Below are 17,052 nucleotides of genomic sequence, written 5' to 3'. Positions count from 1 at the left end.
TTGCCTTTTCCTCCACATCAGGTTTAATAGTTCTTTTTTCTTTTCTATATTTGTTACAATAAATAAGAATAATCCTAATATTTTCTTTAGGTCTTCCTCGTATGGTTGTTGTAGCTCATTTACTTCATTCCTTTCTTTTCTATACTCCTGGAAAAACAAAAAATGTATCAAATCTTCCTCCTCATTTTCACAAAAATTAAAGTTTACATTCCCCCCATTGTGTCTATTTACAATGGTTAGTTTTAACGTATTGGTTCTTGCTTTAAGAAATATCACTGAAGTCCATGTACAGTATTGTCATAAAGTAACTTCTTTAATTTTTTTCTTCCATCGTTAATTATTCCTATCCAAAGCTAAGAAGCTTTGAGCCTATCTATTAAAAGAATAGAGTGCCCGCGAACATATTTTGCGGAGTGAACAGTTAGAAACCAGGAATTCTGCCGATTAAGTTAATTATTAACTTCTATTTAGTGAAAAATATGGAATATTGAAAATAAATTTTAAACCTGATGTGGAGAAAAGGGGAAAATAATATAAAAGAACGAAAGTCGCGAGACTGGATTTTGGTTTGTTATTGTATTGTCCGCGCCATCTATTAGACAACGGTCAAACTACAGAGGAAAACAACTCTAGAGGAGAACTTTGATCCTCTTCACAGGTGATAAGTGACGTTTATCAGCTTGAAATACTCCTCTGTACATTATGGACTGGCTTTAGTAGTTGACGAGTTATGGTGTATATGATATACTTTCGAATTTAAGGTATTGCTAGTAATAATATGTATTATTTGTGAAAATTACAGTAATTGTGCTACAACCTACTTTAGCATTATTGAAACCTGGCTAAAAGCTACCGTAGAGGCGTAGATCAGTGATTTATAGGGCTTCCTAAAATTTCAGGTGACTCGTATATTTTTCAAAGCAGAAATTTGAGAATACCATTCGTCATGCTGAGATTTATCTTTCTTTCACGCGAGACCAGACAGATCTATTCAACCTTGCCCCTGTTGAATTTAGGTTTATTAACCTGTAAGCAGTGAAGTCTATGACCTATTAGGCTACTTGCCATAGGGTAAGTTTAATAATAACTAGCTGACATCCAGCACTACTGTTTTTGTACTATTGACCTGTAGAAAAACTTGATTAGCCTAATTATTAAGTTATAGACTTACTGCTAATTGTCTAGACATTGGGTGGGCTGAATATGCCATTCAAGTACATGTTGGATTATTATGCCTATCCTTCATTGTACCGTCGGACCAGTGTGCATGCATACTTTACAAAAATTTTAATTGGATTAACTTGAGGCGGGTGTATGTATGATAACAGCTACCTGTATGAGTGATGATGGCTGACTAAGAATACGGCAGTGTAAGGGGGGTCGCAGGGGGCTGTTAGGTCCCCCCGCTAGGTGAGAGGTAAGGACACGGCTTGTAGGTTAGGTTAAGGGGGAGAAGTTTATGTTAGTTGGCGTCCATTTTTATGCACGCTGGAGGAACTGGCCACTGATATACAAATGCTCCAAATGGTAATTTGTCCGAATAGAATAGGCTAAACTGGGTGATATCTCCTAAGCCAAGTAGTCTGGCTAAGCTTATATTCCACAAATTAGGTTAAGCTTATTACATTTTCAAATAGATTTTAAACTGTAAGATTAGTCTTAAAACTTTGTAGATCAATGGACAAGAATCACCTCTGGTATAATAGATAAGTGGCAGTTTACTCCCATTTTACTAAACGGAGAGATATCCTAGGTTTTGCTTGACCTTAATATGATATTAGTTATATGAGATTGGAAACAACATGATTAGGTAGAATTATATGTTGGTATAATGAAAAAAATAGGTGTTCCTGGTATATTTATAGGTACTTTGAACGATTTTGATGAAAATGCTTGACAGAAATCCATAGTTTTCAAATTATAGACATTTAGAAGTCCTAGTAGTTAAGATTGAAAAGCCACATTTATTCTGTAACTGGAATACAAACCATGCTATTTATTAGGTTTTATACTTTCGGCGGAGCTGAAATGACGAGCCATTAAAATTTAGTGAGGGTTAACTACCCACACCGCTAGTTAGCTTGCTACCACTCTCGGTCACACATCTGTGATTTAGTCACTTTACTTTTGGCTCGGATCGAGAGCAGTTGTTTCCTCTCTCCCTCCTCGCCTATTCTGGACTGCCATTAATTTATGTCTTTTAACTTACTTTTTCTTATACTTGTATATATATGAAAACATTCTTAATGTTTATGTATATATATGTGTATAGAAATGTGGTGAGTTTCCTTTTCAGTGTTTGTGCTGTGTGTGTGATACATATACGACAACAACACTTGCGTAGTAGCAAGGCCAGCACAGTTCCACTTCGTGGGGAACGACCTCTCCCTCTCTGGTCCATCGGTCTTCCCGTCGGCATATAACCGTTAACTCAGCCGCCACAGGGGAATCGTCATCGCCTGGACCCTCTTCATTCAACTATTGTCTTCGCCTCTTCCTTTTTTCCTACGGGAAACATGGATTCTGAGCGAAAGGAATGTGGCTTTTCAAAGATTGCTACGGTCTCTCTCTTCTCAAGGTCGTTCACCTTTACAACAACAGCGTACTATTGGGGAAGCTCCTTTCCCGTGCGCGGGTTAAGTTACTCTTCCGATTGTTTGTCTCAATTATTTTTAGTGAAAATATAATTGTATTTTAACTTTTCAGCGCTCTCCGTGGGGAACACTTCCCTTTGGAGGGTCAGTGGTTCTCATTATTAGTGAATATTCTTAGCTGATTTAAATAATTGTAATTCTGTTTTATTACAGTTACTCCGCTCCCCCTTTCTCCCGTGGATGTCGACTTGGGAAGGAAGGGAGCAATACTTAATTTTATGCTTTCCCCTCTTCGGAGTTCCTCCTGGGGAATTTTTTGAATAATTAATTTTTTGTCGGCGCAATACTTATTTTATGTTGTTCCCTCGGGGTTCCTCTTCAGAGTTCCTCCATAGGGAATTTCTGTTAATTATTTAATTTTAATTATTTGATTTTATTTTTTCCCAGTTAACTACTGTATGCAGTTTTTCTTCGTTCGACTAAGAGTGCCAACGAAGCAGAGCAGTTCTGTTCATGCGTGGGGAGTCTGCGGTCACTGCCATCCCTCAGAGGACGTCGTCATGGGCGTCATCCCTTCTCTTAGAAGTACTCCCATGACAACATGACCAGCACTTCAGATCATCTTAGAACGCTAAAGGAGGTTCGCCTCCGGGGGTTGGACAACTTCCCTTCCGAGGGAAGCTTCCTCCCCAGGTGTGAGGTTGTTTCTCCCTTCAGAGGGAGAACTTCCTACATCTTAATAAATTTATTGTCTCCGACTGCTGTTGCTGCCTTCGCTCAGACTTCTCTCCCCCCTTGCTGAGTTTCTCTTCCTTCAGGGGCTGAGCACGGACTTGCAAGTCTCTTCTACGAAGTGTTCACCTCTCGTTCGCGAGAGAGGCCACTCATAGAGACTCCTCTTCGGAGGATCGCTACTGTTAAGGTCAGCTTGCTGATCCACCGGCCCTCAAGAGGCATCATCATGGGCGTCTTCTAGTCTCTTCTACGAAGTGTTCACCTCTCTCGTCCGCGAGAGAGGCCACTCATAGAGACTTCTCTTCAGAGGATCGGTACTGTTAAAGGTCAGCTTGCTGATCCACCGACCCTCATGGGCGTCCTCACGGGTGTCTTCAAGTCTCTTCTACGAAGTATTCACCTCTCTCGTTCGCAAGAGAGGCCACTCATAGAGACACCTCTTCGTAGGATCAAGCAGACCTACCAGGACCTCATCGAGGGATGATCGCTCTTCCAAAGGGCACATCTCTGTTCCTGATCGTCCTGCCAGCTGACCTACCGATTTACCAGCGCAACCTTGTGCTGCAACGTAGTCCTTTGGACTTCGGTCCTGGACTCTAACACGGACCTTTTTTTACGGTCCCCATTGGTGGATGCTCGCCCTTCCAAAGGGCACATCCCAGTTCCTGGTCATCCTGCCAGCTGACCTACCGATCTACCAGCGCAACCTTGCGCTGCAACGGGACTTCGGTCCTGGACTGTAACGTAGACCTGCTTATGGTCCCCATCGGTGGATGCTCGCCCTTTTTAAAGGGCACATTCCAGTTCCTGATCATCCTGCCACTGGTCATCCTACCAGCTGACCTGCCAACCTACTAGCGCTGTCTTCGCGCGCGCGCACTCTCCGACATTCTTACGCGCTCTAGCCCCAACGATCTTTCGCGCGCGGGCGGCGATGGCCTCCCGCGCGCGCCGACGATTTTCCGCACGCGTCAACAGTCTTGCGTGCGCGGGGGCAATGATGGTCTCCCGCTCGCACCCCGATAATTTTCCGCACGCGTGCCAATAGTATTGCACGTGCACACTGACGATTTTCCACGAGCGCGAGCGCCAATGCTCTGGCGTGCGCGCGCCAATAGTATTGTGTGTGCGTCAACAGTCTTTTGCTCGTGCATGCCGATGATCTTCCGCGAGGGGTCGGCGATGGTCTCCCACGCGCGCGCCAGTGATTTTCCGCGCGCTAGCGCCGATTGTCTCCCACGCGGGCGCTAATTGTCTCCCGCGCGTGCCCCAATGATTTTCCAAGCGCACAAGCGCCAATGCTCTTGCGTGCGCGCCAATAGTCTTGCACGCTCGCATGGCAACAGTTCCGTGCGCACACCAACAGCATTGCGTGCGTGCGCTCCGACTTTCTTCTGCGCGCGGGCGCCGATGGTCTCCTGCACGCGCGCCAACAGTCTTGCGGGCGCGTGAGCTCGCCAACAGTCTCCATGTAGTACTCTCACGCACGCGCCAATGCACCCATCCTTGTGCAACCAGTCACACGATTCGGCGCATCCTAGGGAGAATGCACAAAACTACACCGTGTCTTACTGCGCGCCAGCGCTCTCCCTCACTTTCCTGCGCCCTCCTGCACAGTTACAGTCCCGGATCCAATGCGCCAGCTCTTGCCAAAGAGTCAAGGCTCGCAGATCCAATGCACCAGCTCTTGTCTAAGAACCAGCGCTTGCCTGCTCTCCAGGCAGATATTAAGCACCAGCATTATCCTGTGTGCCATCGCTCCAGTACTCTCCTACACACTCGCGCAATTGTCAGTAAAAGGGAATAAAGCTTTTTGGACAGGTCACCATTGCCCCATTCCTCCCCGCAAACATAAACATTGCCACCGGGAAAAGAGGAATAAGGCTTCACAGAAGGTTTCAAGATCCCGAAGATTCCATCCTACCAGGGGAATCAAAATGGGGAATCCTTGGTCCCTGTCTCTTCTGAAGTTTCTTTTTCCTTGACAGACCACCGTCAGAAAACAGGAAAGCATCAACAGACTGATCTCTAGATCACTGTTTGCTGATGGCTAGTTCAGAGTGTACCAATGACCAACGATCTCCAATTGCTAGCGTTTCCAATCACTGATTGCTAGTCAATAACCAGTCATCAGCTTGCTGATCACTAGATCACCGATGAGCAGCTCATCTTTCTTTGATCATTGAACTCAGCTCGCTGATCTCTGACCAGCCCATCTTCAGCTTGCTCATCTCTGACCAACCAGGGGGGACCATAATCAGCTTGCTCATCTCGAACTCACCATCGGCTCACAGACCACCGATTCATCGGTCATCGGCAATTTGCCAGCAGTTCGTGACTCGAACTTAGTAGTCAACCGCTTCCTGTGGTTCCTAGATCAGAAGGTATACAACATACCTCTCGCTACTGGCCGTTCGCCATCACACTAAAGTGATTGGCAAATGTTCGACAACCCTCATCAATGGCTTGCCGACATGGAACTACTTGCGAGCACTCTCCAACTGCACAGTAACCACGATACCCAACGGTTAACCATTGATTAACATTCGCCAGATTGATTCTATTCTAAGGAATAGCATCAATCCCATCAGGGCTCATGGTAAGGCTAAGCGTTGCCTTCTTTCTGTTAGTTAAAGAAATTCTCTCTCAGAGAAGAATTCTTACACTGGTTATCGTGCCTGATCCTTTATGACACGAGTCAAGACTCCAGTGTCGACAATCTTCCATGCAAAAGGATCAGCAAGGAGCTGTCCCTTTGGGTCAATGTCCACACCATGTTGGAGTTCGTACAAGGGCTAAGACCTCAGGTCTTCATTTGCACACTGGACCTAAAGGACACTTACTCCCAGGCCCAAACCATCCATCTAGGAAAGTTGGAAGATTCAGTCTAGACAAACAGGAAACACCAGTTCAAGGCACTGTGCTTCGGTCTTTCCAGTACACCCATCCTGGTCTCACAGGATCGGCTTTTGTCTCCTCTCTCTCGGGACGACTGACTGACCTTAGCAGACTCAGTGGCAACCTGGCATTAACACTGGAACTTCTGAAGTCTTTTTTACCAAGATCCAGTGATCAGGGTAAACCTACGGAAGTCTTCCCTACTTCCCTCCCAGGAGACTGTGTATCTGGGAATGATTATAGACACCAATCTCCACAAAACCTCAAAACGAGAATGACTTCCATTCCAAGAGACTTGAGTCGAAAAAAAGAAGAAAGGAGGGACCATAGTGCTGCACCACACGACCTCAGCCCTCTGGACAGAGGCTGAAGGTACCTTCACTTAAATCTCTTAACAGATGAAGGCCAACTTTCCGGTCTTTCACCAGCCTCATTGGTTCCTAACAGACCACTCAGTGATGTGATGGATGACACCACATAGAGACTCACATCGACAAGCGAGAAGGAACTTGCTTGTAGCCTCTTCCCATCTAATAGTATAAATACTAAGATGGACCAAAGTCCGTTCGGTACCACTATCAGCCCGCTTCATTCCAGACTGGAAGAACGTGCTCGCCGACAATCTGTGCACAGCATCTCAGATAAGGTATACCGAATGGACTTTGGATCACCATGTAGCCAACAAAGTTCTGACTTTACGAGGTCCTCCAACTAGGGGGTCTGTTCGCAACGCTCCTGAATCTCAGGCTACCGTTGCTCACCAGCCCTAGACCCCAAGGCTCTCTGGCAACAACGGTGTGTACAACAATGACGTTTACATCTCGTCCCTGTTTTATCTGGAGAAGGGCACTCAACAAGGCTAGAACATCAGTCAACCTCTCAAGGACTCTCCTAGCTCCACTATGGCATTATGCAGAATGGTCTCCAAACCTTTTGCAGCTCCTGATAGAGTCTCCAAGAGAACTCTCTCCACATAACAGACAACTCACTTCAACACCTACCTCAGGCTATAGCTTTGCTATGGTTTACGCCTGGAGACTACCCAATACCTTTGCAAAAAGGTTGTCTAGATATCTGAGGAATTCCTCAGCATCAGTCTACCAGGCAGTATCACGTCTTGTGTGGTTGGTGTCATGTGAAAGTGTCTCTCCACTCGATACCTCGATTCCAGCAATAGCGGAATCCTCGAGTATACAGTATACAAGAGGAAAAGACCCCCTATTCAGTTCCGACAGGTAAAGATGATCACTCAACCTTGATCCTTCACCTTCAAACTGAAAGAAAGGGACACCCTCTCATCGATAGACTTTTCCTAACTCATACGGACTTACAACTTGCCTTTCCCCAGTCGGAATTGAGACCTTCCTCTCAGAACATGGTTCAAATCTCCGATCCCTAAAGGGACCTCCTTATGTTCCACTTCACCAGGCAACAAATTTTCTCCTGATTTAAGAACACAATGTTCCTACACACTCGGACAGCAACCATACGAGTCAAGGAACTTCATGGTCTCTCTTTCGACGCCCATTATTGAGAAGGGCGAAAGACTATGTTCAGTTTTGTCCCTGAGAATGTCACCAGACACAGTCTCCAGAGGTGACGGATTCTACACAAGTCCCAACTCGGTAACGGACGATCCAGATCATCCTTTACTGTACCCAAGGTAAGGTATGAGACTTTACCTAAAGAAAATGGCAACAGCCTGCCCGGGTCCCTCCTCTTGTCAGCACTGGGAGAGACTAGAGGAGGATCACAGAAACATCATCTCGACATGACGACTCAGTGTCAGAGGCATAACTATACCCCTGGTCCTTCTTAGCAGATTACTCTGTGACGCAGGTTTTACAAGAAAGGATGTGAATGCTCCATGTGACTTTCACAACCTTTCTCCTGCAAGACGTGACCCACAGGAACTCGATACGATCTCTATCGGTCCGGTGGTGGCTGCACAACAGCTGGTTGTATACCTCAAGCTCCTTATTGGACAAGTAGCAGAAGGTTGAAGGCACTGTTACCCGGTTTTAATCTGCGTGAATGAAAAGATTTGACTGGCTCTTATTCTTTTCTTCATCCTACCCACTCGTGGGGAAAGCAGCATCCTGGGTTCTCTGCATAAGCTGACCTCAAACCACTGCAGGTAAACCATGCTCCCTTGTGTACCTAGTATTAAGCTAATACTGTTGCGTCCCCATACCCTGGTGAGGTGGTATTGGGAAGTCTTGGTTACGTCGGGTTTTTCCTACATAGACTCGGAATAACTTTACCTTGACAGTCACTTCTGCACGTCTCAACACACAGCTTGCGTAGGCCGTGGACCTTGCGTAGCAAGGTTTAGCGAGGGCAGGGACTCCTTATTTTTTATTACTAACCTACTCGGATAAGGAGTCCCCTAGCAAAGCCAAAAGCCAGATTGGCAGGGACATCCACCCTTCCTAATGGGTGAGTCACCCCTAATAAATAGCGTGGTTTGTATTCCAGTTACGGAACAAATGACAAATTCGTAGATAATTTGTATTTTTCCTAACTATACAAACCTTAGCTATTTATACAAACTTGCCCGCCATCCCTATCCCCCTTGAAGTCCTACCTCCAAGCAAAGTGACTAAATCACAGGTGTGTGAACGGGAGTGGTAGCAAGCTACCCCCCCTACCCCCGCTAACTAGCGGTGTGGGTAGTTAACCCTCGCTAAATTTTAATGGCTCGTGATTTCAGCTCCGCCGAAAGTATAACCCCTAGTAAATAGCTAAGGTTTGTATAGTTGGGAAAAATACAAATTATCTACGAATTTGTCATTTTTATTTTTTTAACTATACAAACAAGATTATGTATTACCGTATTCTTAACTATGCAAACAAGAGTTTTAAGTTACAATTTCTTCCTCATTCACACCCCCCCCAATTCCTTGGTGAAGGTCAAACTGGCTACTCAATGTATGGGAAGGGGTGGCACTTCCCTGCCACCGGCCAGTAACTACCAATATCTTGTTGAAAATTTTAACAGCCTAGTTCTAGCTTGGCTAAAATCATACTCACCCTAAAGGAGTTCCTTAGTATCGCATGTAGCAAATATATTTAATTGCATATACCTGTACTGAATTTATCCTTGTAGAGAATCTGTATGATTTTCAAAGTTTTATTTTTCTACTTAACAGGTGCAAAAATGTTGGGAACAGCTTTATCAGGGATAATCATCCTAGTGCAAGTTGCACATGCGTCAAGAGGGGATTCATCAAATGAATACACAGGCTGCTATCATATATGCCATTTTAACAACTGTTCTTCAAGTGAGGTTTAAGTAGTTTTTTATTTGTAAGAACTGTCTATATCAGTGGCTCCCAACCTGGGGGAAATTTTCTCCTGGGGGGAAATTTGAAGCTACCAGGGGGGTAATAATTACACTACCTACTAACTAAAACAGGCGGAAAATGTCCACATAGTACGTACGGTAATTTGTTGTTAGCCATTCAATTGTGATATGATCATATCATTTCTCACTGACATGATATTCAAGGGGAGAATTGGAATATCATACCCATTTCTGAGGCAGGTGAGTGGGCATGAGGGCGGGGCATGAAGGGGGAAATCTGGATGGTTGAACTGGGTGCAGGGGGGAAATAACAGAAAAAAGGTTGGGAACCACTGGTCTATATGATATACTGATGTTCATTTTTTCAATATTAATCTTACCCGGTGATCATGTAGCTGCAACTCTGTTGCCCGACAGAAAAAACCTACGGGCGGGATACGCCAACGATCGCTATACAGGTGGGGGTGTACAACAACAGCGCCATCTGTCGAGTAGGTACTCAGGTACTTCTTGTCAACAAGAACCAATTTTCTCTCTGTCGTGCCACCGGCAAGACCTACTTGATACGCTGTTGTTTCTGGAGTTGATTTTCACGCTATTTGGTGATGTATTCTCTCTAGTTATTAGCTTTCGCTGTACACAATACCTTATCAAGCTTTATTGATTAGATTTTGGATTATTTGTTGACGACTTGGATAGATTTTGGTTTTCCCCCTTTGACTAATTCAAGATGTCTGACCCTACTCAAGTCCCCAAGTACAGGCAGTGTAGCGCTAGGGACTGTTCTAGGCGTCTTCCGAAGGCCTCTATCGATCCTCACACCGTTTGTTCCAATTGTAGGGGTAAAGCCTGTCAATTGGAAGATCGATGTGAGGAATGCGCTGGGCTTTCGGAATTCGATTTTCAAGAATTCCTTAAGAATGCACGTAGGCTAGAGAAGGATAGGATCAGGAGGAGTTCTTCTCGCTCTTTTGATTTTTCCTCTCCCCATGCCCCTCAACCTATTCCTTCCCCTGTAGTGGTTACACCCGACCCTTCTACTAGCTCGCAGCAACCCTCAATGGCGGACATGTTGCGTGCCATTCAGGCTCTTGGTGACCGAGTTGAGTCATTAGCGAATGACCGCAATCAGCTCTTAGCCGACGTCAAAGAGTTGAAGGAGAAAAGTGCAGTTGGAAGTGTAGTGAGTGCAAGTGCTGTGAAAAGTGTCAGTGTTACGCATGAGGGTGCATCTGTTCGTGCCAGTCGTCCTCCCAGTCCGGGACCTCTTGCAAGCTCCCAAGCCCAGGGGAGAAGCAATGTCGAAGGACCAAAGGGTTCGACAGGCCTTGATCAGCGTACAGATGTACCCTCAGTGGTTGCGGACGTATCTTGCAGAGATCGTCCCACCCACAAACAGACGAGTGAGCCCATTCATTCCTCGTCTGCGGAAGTAGTTTCTCGTCAGAAACGCTGGACCAAGGTCTCACGACCTCTCAAGCGCAAGGTCCCTTCCGAGCGAGTCCAACGGCCCAGGTGTAGCCACTGGGTCAGTTCGGACTCGCCGCAGTCTTCCGAAGACTGCACACCTCCCAAGAGAGGTAGAGTGGTTCCGCAGCAGGCAATAACTCCGTCTGTTACTGCACCAACCGCTGTAGACCCTAAGTGGTCTTTGCTGCAGTCTATGCAGACTCAGCTAGCTTCCTTCATGCAGGAGTATCGTGCTGAGAAGGTTGAAGCTGCACCCGTTAACCCACAACCTGCCACGGTTGTGCGCTCAGCTGACACTGCGGCTGCCTGCTCCCACACTCCGGCTGTGAGAGCTCCACCACCGATGCGCAGTCGACCCTGCCAGACGCATGTTGACGTTAGCCGACATGCGGCACCCTCCGTTGACATGCGTGAGCTTCCGCATCAGCAGTGGGAAGGTGCTGTCAAGCTGCCGTGTTTTGACGCAATGCGGCAGTCTCCGCAACCCACGGCAGTCCCCATCACGTACCTCCACTCCGCTTTTGTTGTTGCCAGCTCTCAGACTGACCAGCAGCGGCATGATGTTGGATCCAGTGCAGCTACGCATGCACCCGTGCTGCCGGATTCAGCCGTTCAGCTTTCTTCTCCTCCTTTGCCGCTTCCTCCTCAGCATTCGGATGAAGGAATCTCTGATGACGACGAAGCTGCTCATTTGGACGATCAACACTCCGACATAGACGAACCCAAGACTACGCCTCCCTCCTTAGACTTTAGGAAAGTCCTTGCTCTGTTTAGGGAGTTGTATCCGGACCAGTTTGTGTCTGCAGCCCCACGCTCACCTCCCTCTGAGTTCGCTTTAGGCATGCAGTCAGCAGCTCCTGCCTTTACGAAGCTCGTACTCGCGCGCTCATCCAAGAGAGCTTTAAGGGTAATGGGAGAGTGGTTGCAGGCCAAGAAGCAACTTGGGAAGACGTCCTTCATCTTTCCCCCCACCAAGCTTGCTTCCAAATCTAGCGTCTGGTATGCCACGGGAGAAGATCTCGGCTTGGGAGTTCCTGCCTCTGCCCAGGGCGACTTCTCAAGTCTGGTAGACTCTCCCCGCAGACTGGCTATGAGACGCTCCAAGATTTGCTGGACCTTTTCGGACATGGACCATCTTTTGAAGGGAGTTTTTCGTGCGTTTGAGATCTTCAACTTCCTGGACTGGTGTTTGGGAGCGTTAAGCAGAAAGACCTCCCCTTCGGATAAGGACTCTGCCATGCTCATCATGTCATGCATGGACAAAGCCATTCGGGATGGGTCTGGCGAGCTTGCGGCTTCTTTCGTGTCTGGAGTTCTTAAGAAGCGAGATCACCTTTGCTCCTTCTTGTCGGCGGGGATCACACCATGTCAGAAGTCAGAGTTGATGTTTGCTCCGCTTTCCAAGTGTCTCTTTCCTGAAGAGCTGATCAAGGGGATTGCCGCCTCGTTGATCCAGAAAGACACCCATGACCTGGTGGCGTCGTCCGCACGTAAAGTCACAGCTTTACCTTCCGTGCCTAGACCTAGGATGGACACACCAGCGTCTAGGTTCATTCCGCCCTTTTCTTGGCAGAACCTCCAGCAGAGGAGGTACCCGTGCCGATAGTCAACGTGGCAAAAAGAAGAAAGGTTCCAAGTCCTCAAAAGGCAGAGTCTGACTGCCATCTTCTCCAGACAGCAGTGGGAGCCAGGCTCAAGAACTACTGGCAGGCCTGGGAGAACAGGGGTGCAGACGCACAGTCTGTGAAGTTGCTCAGAGAGGGGTACAGGATTCCATTCTTGCGCAAGCCCCCTCTAGCAACTACTCCCATCGACCTCTCTCCCAGGTACAGAGAGGAGGACAAGAGGCTAGCTTTACAGCAAGAGGTGTCTCTCTTGCTACAAAAGGGAGCGGTAGTCATAGTCCGGGACCATCAATCCCCGGGCTTCTACAACCGTCTCTTCTTAGTAGCGAAGAAGACAGGAGGGTGGAGACCGGTGCTGGACGTCAGTGCTCTAAATGTCTTTGTCACCAAGCAGACGTTCACCATGGAGACGACGAAGTCGGTGCTAGCATCGGTCAGGAAGGAAGACTGGATGGTCTCGTTAGACCTAAAGGACGCGTACTTTCACGTCCCCGTCCACCCAGACTCCCAACCTTTCCTAAGGTTCGTCTTTGGGAAGGTGGTTTACCAGTTCCAAGCCCTGTGCTTTGGCCTAAGCACGGCACCTCTAGTGTTTACCAAACTGATGAGGAATATTGCCAAATTCCTGCATTTGGCAGACATCAGAGCCTCCCTCTATTTGGACGACTGGCTTTTAAGAGCTCCGTCAAGTCGTCGCTGTCTGGAGAATCTCAAATGGACTATGGATCTGACCAAGGAATTGGGTCTCCTGGTCAATATAGAAAAGTCCCAACTCGTCCCATCCCAAACTATAGTCTATCTAGGTATGGAGATTCAGAGTCGAGCTTTTCGGGCTTTTCCGTCGGCCCCCAGAATCAGTCAAGCCCAAGAATGCATCCAGAGCATGCTGAAAAGGAACCGATGTTCAGTCAGACAGTGGATGAGTCTAATAGGGACGCTTTCATCGCTGGACCAGTTCATCGCGTTAGGGAGACTCCACCTCCGACCCCTTCAGTATCACCTAGCTGCTGACTGGAGAAAGGACATGACGCTAGAAGCGGTCTCAGTTCCTATATCCGAAGAGATGAAGTCTGCACTGACTTGGTGGAAGAACAGCATTCTTCTCAAGGAAGGTCTACCACTGGCTGTTCAGACCCCCGACCACCTTCTCTTCTCGGACGCATCGGACACGGGCTGGGGTGCGACACTGGACGGTCGGGAATGCTCGGGCACGTGGAATCCGGATCAAAGAGCACTACACATCAATTGCAAGGAGCTACTGGCAGTTCATCTGGCCTTGAGAAGCTTCAAGTCCCTCCTTCTAGGCAAGGTGGTGGAGGTGAACTCCGACAACACTACAGCCTTGGCGTACATCTCCAAGCAAGGAGGGACTCATTCGAGGAAGTTGTTCGAGATCGCAAGGGACCTCCTCACCTGGTCAAGAGATCGAAAGATATCGCTTGTAACGAGGTTCATTCAAGGCGACATGAACGTCATGGCAGACCGCCTCAGCCGGAAGGGTCAGATCATCCCTACAGAATGGACCCTTCACAAGAATGTTTGCAACAGACTATGGGCCCTGTGGGGTCAGCCCACCATAGATCTGTTCGCTACCTCGATGACCAAGAGGCTCCCAAATTATTGCTCACCGATTCCGGACCCAGCAGCAGTTCACGTAGATGCCTTTCTTCTGGATTGGTCCCATCTAGACCTTTATGCGTTCCCCCCGTTCAAGATTGTCAACAAGGTACTGCAGAAGTTCGCCTCTCACGAAGGGACAAGGTTGACGTTGGTTGCTCCCCTCTGGCCCGCGAGAGAATGGTTCACCGAGGTACTGCAATGGCTAGTAGACGTTCCCAGGACTCTTCCTCTAAGAGTGGACCTTCTGCGTCAGCCGCACGTAAAGAAGGTACACCCAAGCCTCCACGCTCTTCGTCTGACTGCCTTCAGACTATCGAAAGACTCTCAAGAGCTAGAGGCTTTTCGAAGGAGGCAGCCAGAGCGATTGCCAGAGCAAGGAGGACATCCACTCTCAAGGTCTACCAGTCAAAATGGGAAGTCTTCCGAAGCTGGTGCAAGGCGAATTCAGTATCCTCAACCAGTACCTCTGTAACGCAGATAGCTGACTTCCTTTTACACCTAAGGAATGTAAGATCCCTATCAGCTCCTACGATCAAAGGTTACAGAAGCATGTTGGCAGCAGTCTTCCGCCACAGAGGCTTAGATCTTTCCACCAACAAAGATCTACAGGACCTCCTTAAGTCTTTTGAGACCTCAAAGGAGCGTCGGTTAGCCACACCAGGTTGGAACTTAGACGTGGTTTTAAGGTTCCTGATGTCAGCAAGGTTCGAACCGCTTCAATCAGCCTCTTTTAAAGATCTCACTTTGAAGACTCTTTTCCTCGTTTGCTTAGCAACAGCTAAAAGAGTCAGTGAGATACACGCCTTCAGCAGGAACATAGGATTTACATCTGAAACGGCTACAAGTTCCTTACAGCTTGGTTTTTTGGCTAAAAACGAGCTCCCTTCTCGTCCTTGGCCCAAATCGTTCGAGATTCCAAGTCTGTCCAGTTTGGTTGGAAACGAACAAGAGAGAGTACTTTGCCCAGTAAGAGCTCTTAAGTACTATTTAAGACGTACGAAGCCATTACGAGGACAATCAGAAGCTTTATGGTGTTCTATTAAGAAACCTGCTTTACCGATGTCGAAGAACGCAGTCTCTTATTACATCAGACTTTTGATTAGAGAAGCCCATTCTCATCTGAATGAGGAAGACCATGCTTTGCTGAAGGTAAGGACACATGAAGTTAGAGCTGTCGCTACTTCAGTGGCCTTCAAACAAAACAGATCTCTGCAGAGTGTAATGGATGCAACCTATTGGAGAAGCAAGTCAGTGTTCGCATCATTTTACCTTAAAGATGTCCAGTCTCTTTACGAGAACTGCTACACCCTGGGACCATTCGTAGCAGCGAGTGCAGTAGTAGGTGAGGGCTCAACCACTACATTCCCATAATCCCATAACCTTTTTTAATCTTTCTCTTGAAATGCTTTTTATTGTTGTTTTTGGGTTGTACGGAAGGCTAAGAAGCCTTTCGCATCCTGGTTGATTTGGCGGGTGGTCAAATTCTTTCTTGAGAAGCGGCGAGATTAGAGGTTGTGATGAGGTCCTTTAGTATGGGTTGCAGCCCTTCATACTTCAGCACCTAGGAGTCGCTCAGCATCCTAAGAGGATCGCTAGGCTCAGTAAGGAAGACGTACTTAAAAGGCAGAGTAATTGTTCAAGTCGACTTTCTTACCAGGTACTTATTTATTTTATGTTTGTTATTTTGAATAACTGCTAAAATGAAATACGGGATACTTAGCTTCTATTGTTAACATGTATGCTGGTCTCCACCCACCCCCCTGGGTGTGAATCAGCTACATGATCACCGGGTAAGATTAATATTGAAAAATGTTATTTTCCTTAGTAAAATAAATTTTTGAATATACTTACCCGGTGATCATGAATTAAAGGACCCTCCCTTCCTCCCCATAGAGACCCAGTGGACCGAGGAGAAAATTGGTTCTTGTTGACAAGAAGTACCTGAGTACCTACTCGACAGATGGCGCTGTTGTTGTACACCCCCACCTGTATAGCGATCGCTGGCGTATCCCGCCCGTAGGTTTTTTCTGTCGGGCAACAGAGTTGCAGCTACATGATCACCGGGTAAGTATATTCAAAAATTTATTTTACTAAGGAAAATAACATTTTATTGAGACTAATAACATTTTGAAAGATTACTTTTGATATACCATTGGCATTTTATAGTGATATCCTCAATGCTTATTGTAGAAATTATCATTGCCATAATTTTGATATTACTGATTTTTATTGATTTACAGGTAATGATGTTGCAGTATATGAGTCATCGCAGAGTCTAAGTGAAAAAGTCCTCCAATGGACCTGTGATGATGAATGTAGATACAACTGTATGTGGCAGACAACAAATGTATTTGTTAGTCGAGGTTATGAGGTGCCTCAGTTTTTTGGCAAGGTAGATTGGTTTTTTATTCTTTTTATTTGATAAATGGAATACTCTCTTAATGTTAATTTCTTTTATAGTATAAGTCTCTTCTTCACATTCCTTTCAAATATAGAACTGAGCAACCTTTAGTCTTTTTTTTTTTTTTCAATGTGTCATAAGAACAGAATTTTTTATGTAGTAAATAGTGCTGTAGAGTTCACTACAATTTTAATGCTTTGTTGTAGTCCATGTAATACTTTAGTCAAATATTTGTTAAAAGAATAATTAGTCCATAACACAACACTACGAACTTTCAGATACATTTAATTGTAGATTTTATAATTAACTGACGACATACTTTAATTGCAGTACTGGTATTTATCATCTTTAATATATCTTATTTTCTCTTATCAAAATTAGGCATCAAAATTATATCTTCCC

General features: G+C 46.3%; 1 protein-coding gene across 3 annotated transcripts in view; it reads left to right on the top strand.

Moving 5' to 3' along the window:
• Positions 1–617: 617 nt before the first annotated feature.
• Positions 618–17,052, top strand: part of PGAP3 (Per1-like protein PGAP3) — a 36,370-nt gene continuing 19,935 nt past the window's right edge. Inside the window, exons 1-4 of one of the 3 annotated variants that reach the window (XM_068355183.1) lie at positions 625–761; positions 900–1,071; positions 9,380–9,511; positions 16,490–16,641. In XM_068355183.1, coding sequence (XP_068211284.1) covers positions 9,388–9,511; positions 16,490–16,641 — 276 coding nt within the window. In that variant the 5' untranslated portion in view covers positions 625–761; positions 900–1,071; positions 9,380–9,387. Of the gene's footprint in view, positions 762–899; positions 1,072–9,379; positions 9,512–16,489; positions 16,642–17,052 lie in introns of all 3 variants that reach the window. The other 2 variants (XM_068355184.1, XM_068355182.1) reach the window with 2 other exon arrangements.

The sequence above is a fragment of the Palaemon carinicauda genome, chromosome 31, assembly GCF_036898095.1.
Source record: "Palaemon carinicauda isolate YSFRI2023 chromosome 31, ASM3689809v2, whole genome shotgun sequence".
NCBI classification, from domain to species: Eukaryota; Metazoa; Arthropoda; class Malacostraca; order Decapoda; family Palaemonidae; genus Palaemon; species Palaemon carinicauda.
The sequence above is the reverse complement of the archived record's forward strand: the minus strand, read 5'-3'. Positions and strand labels throughout refer to the sequence as shown.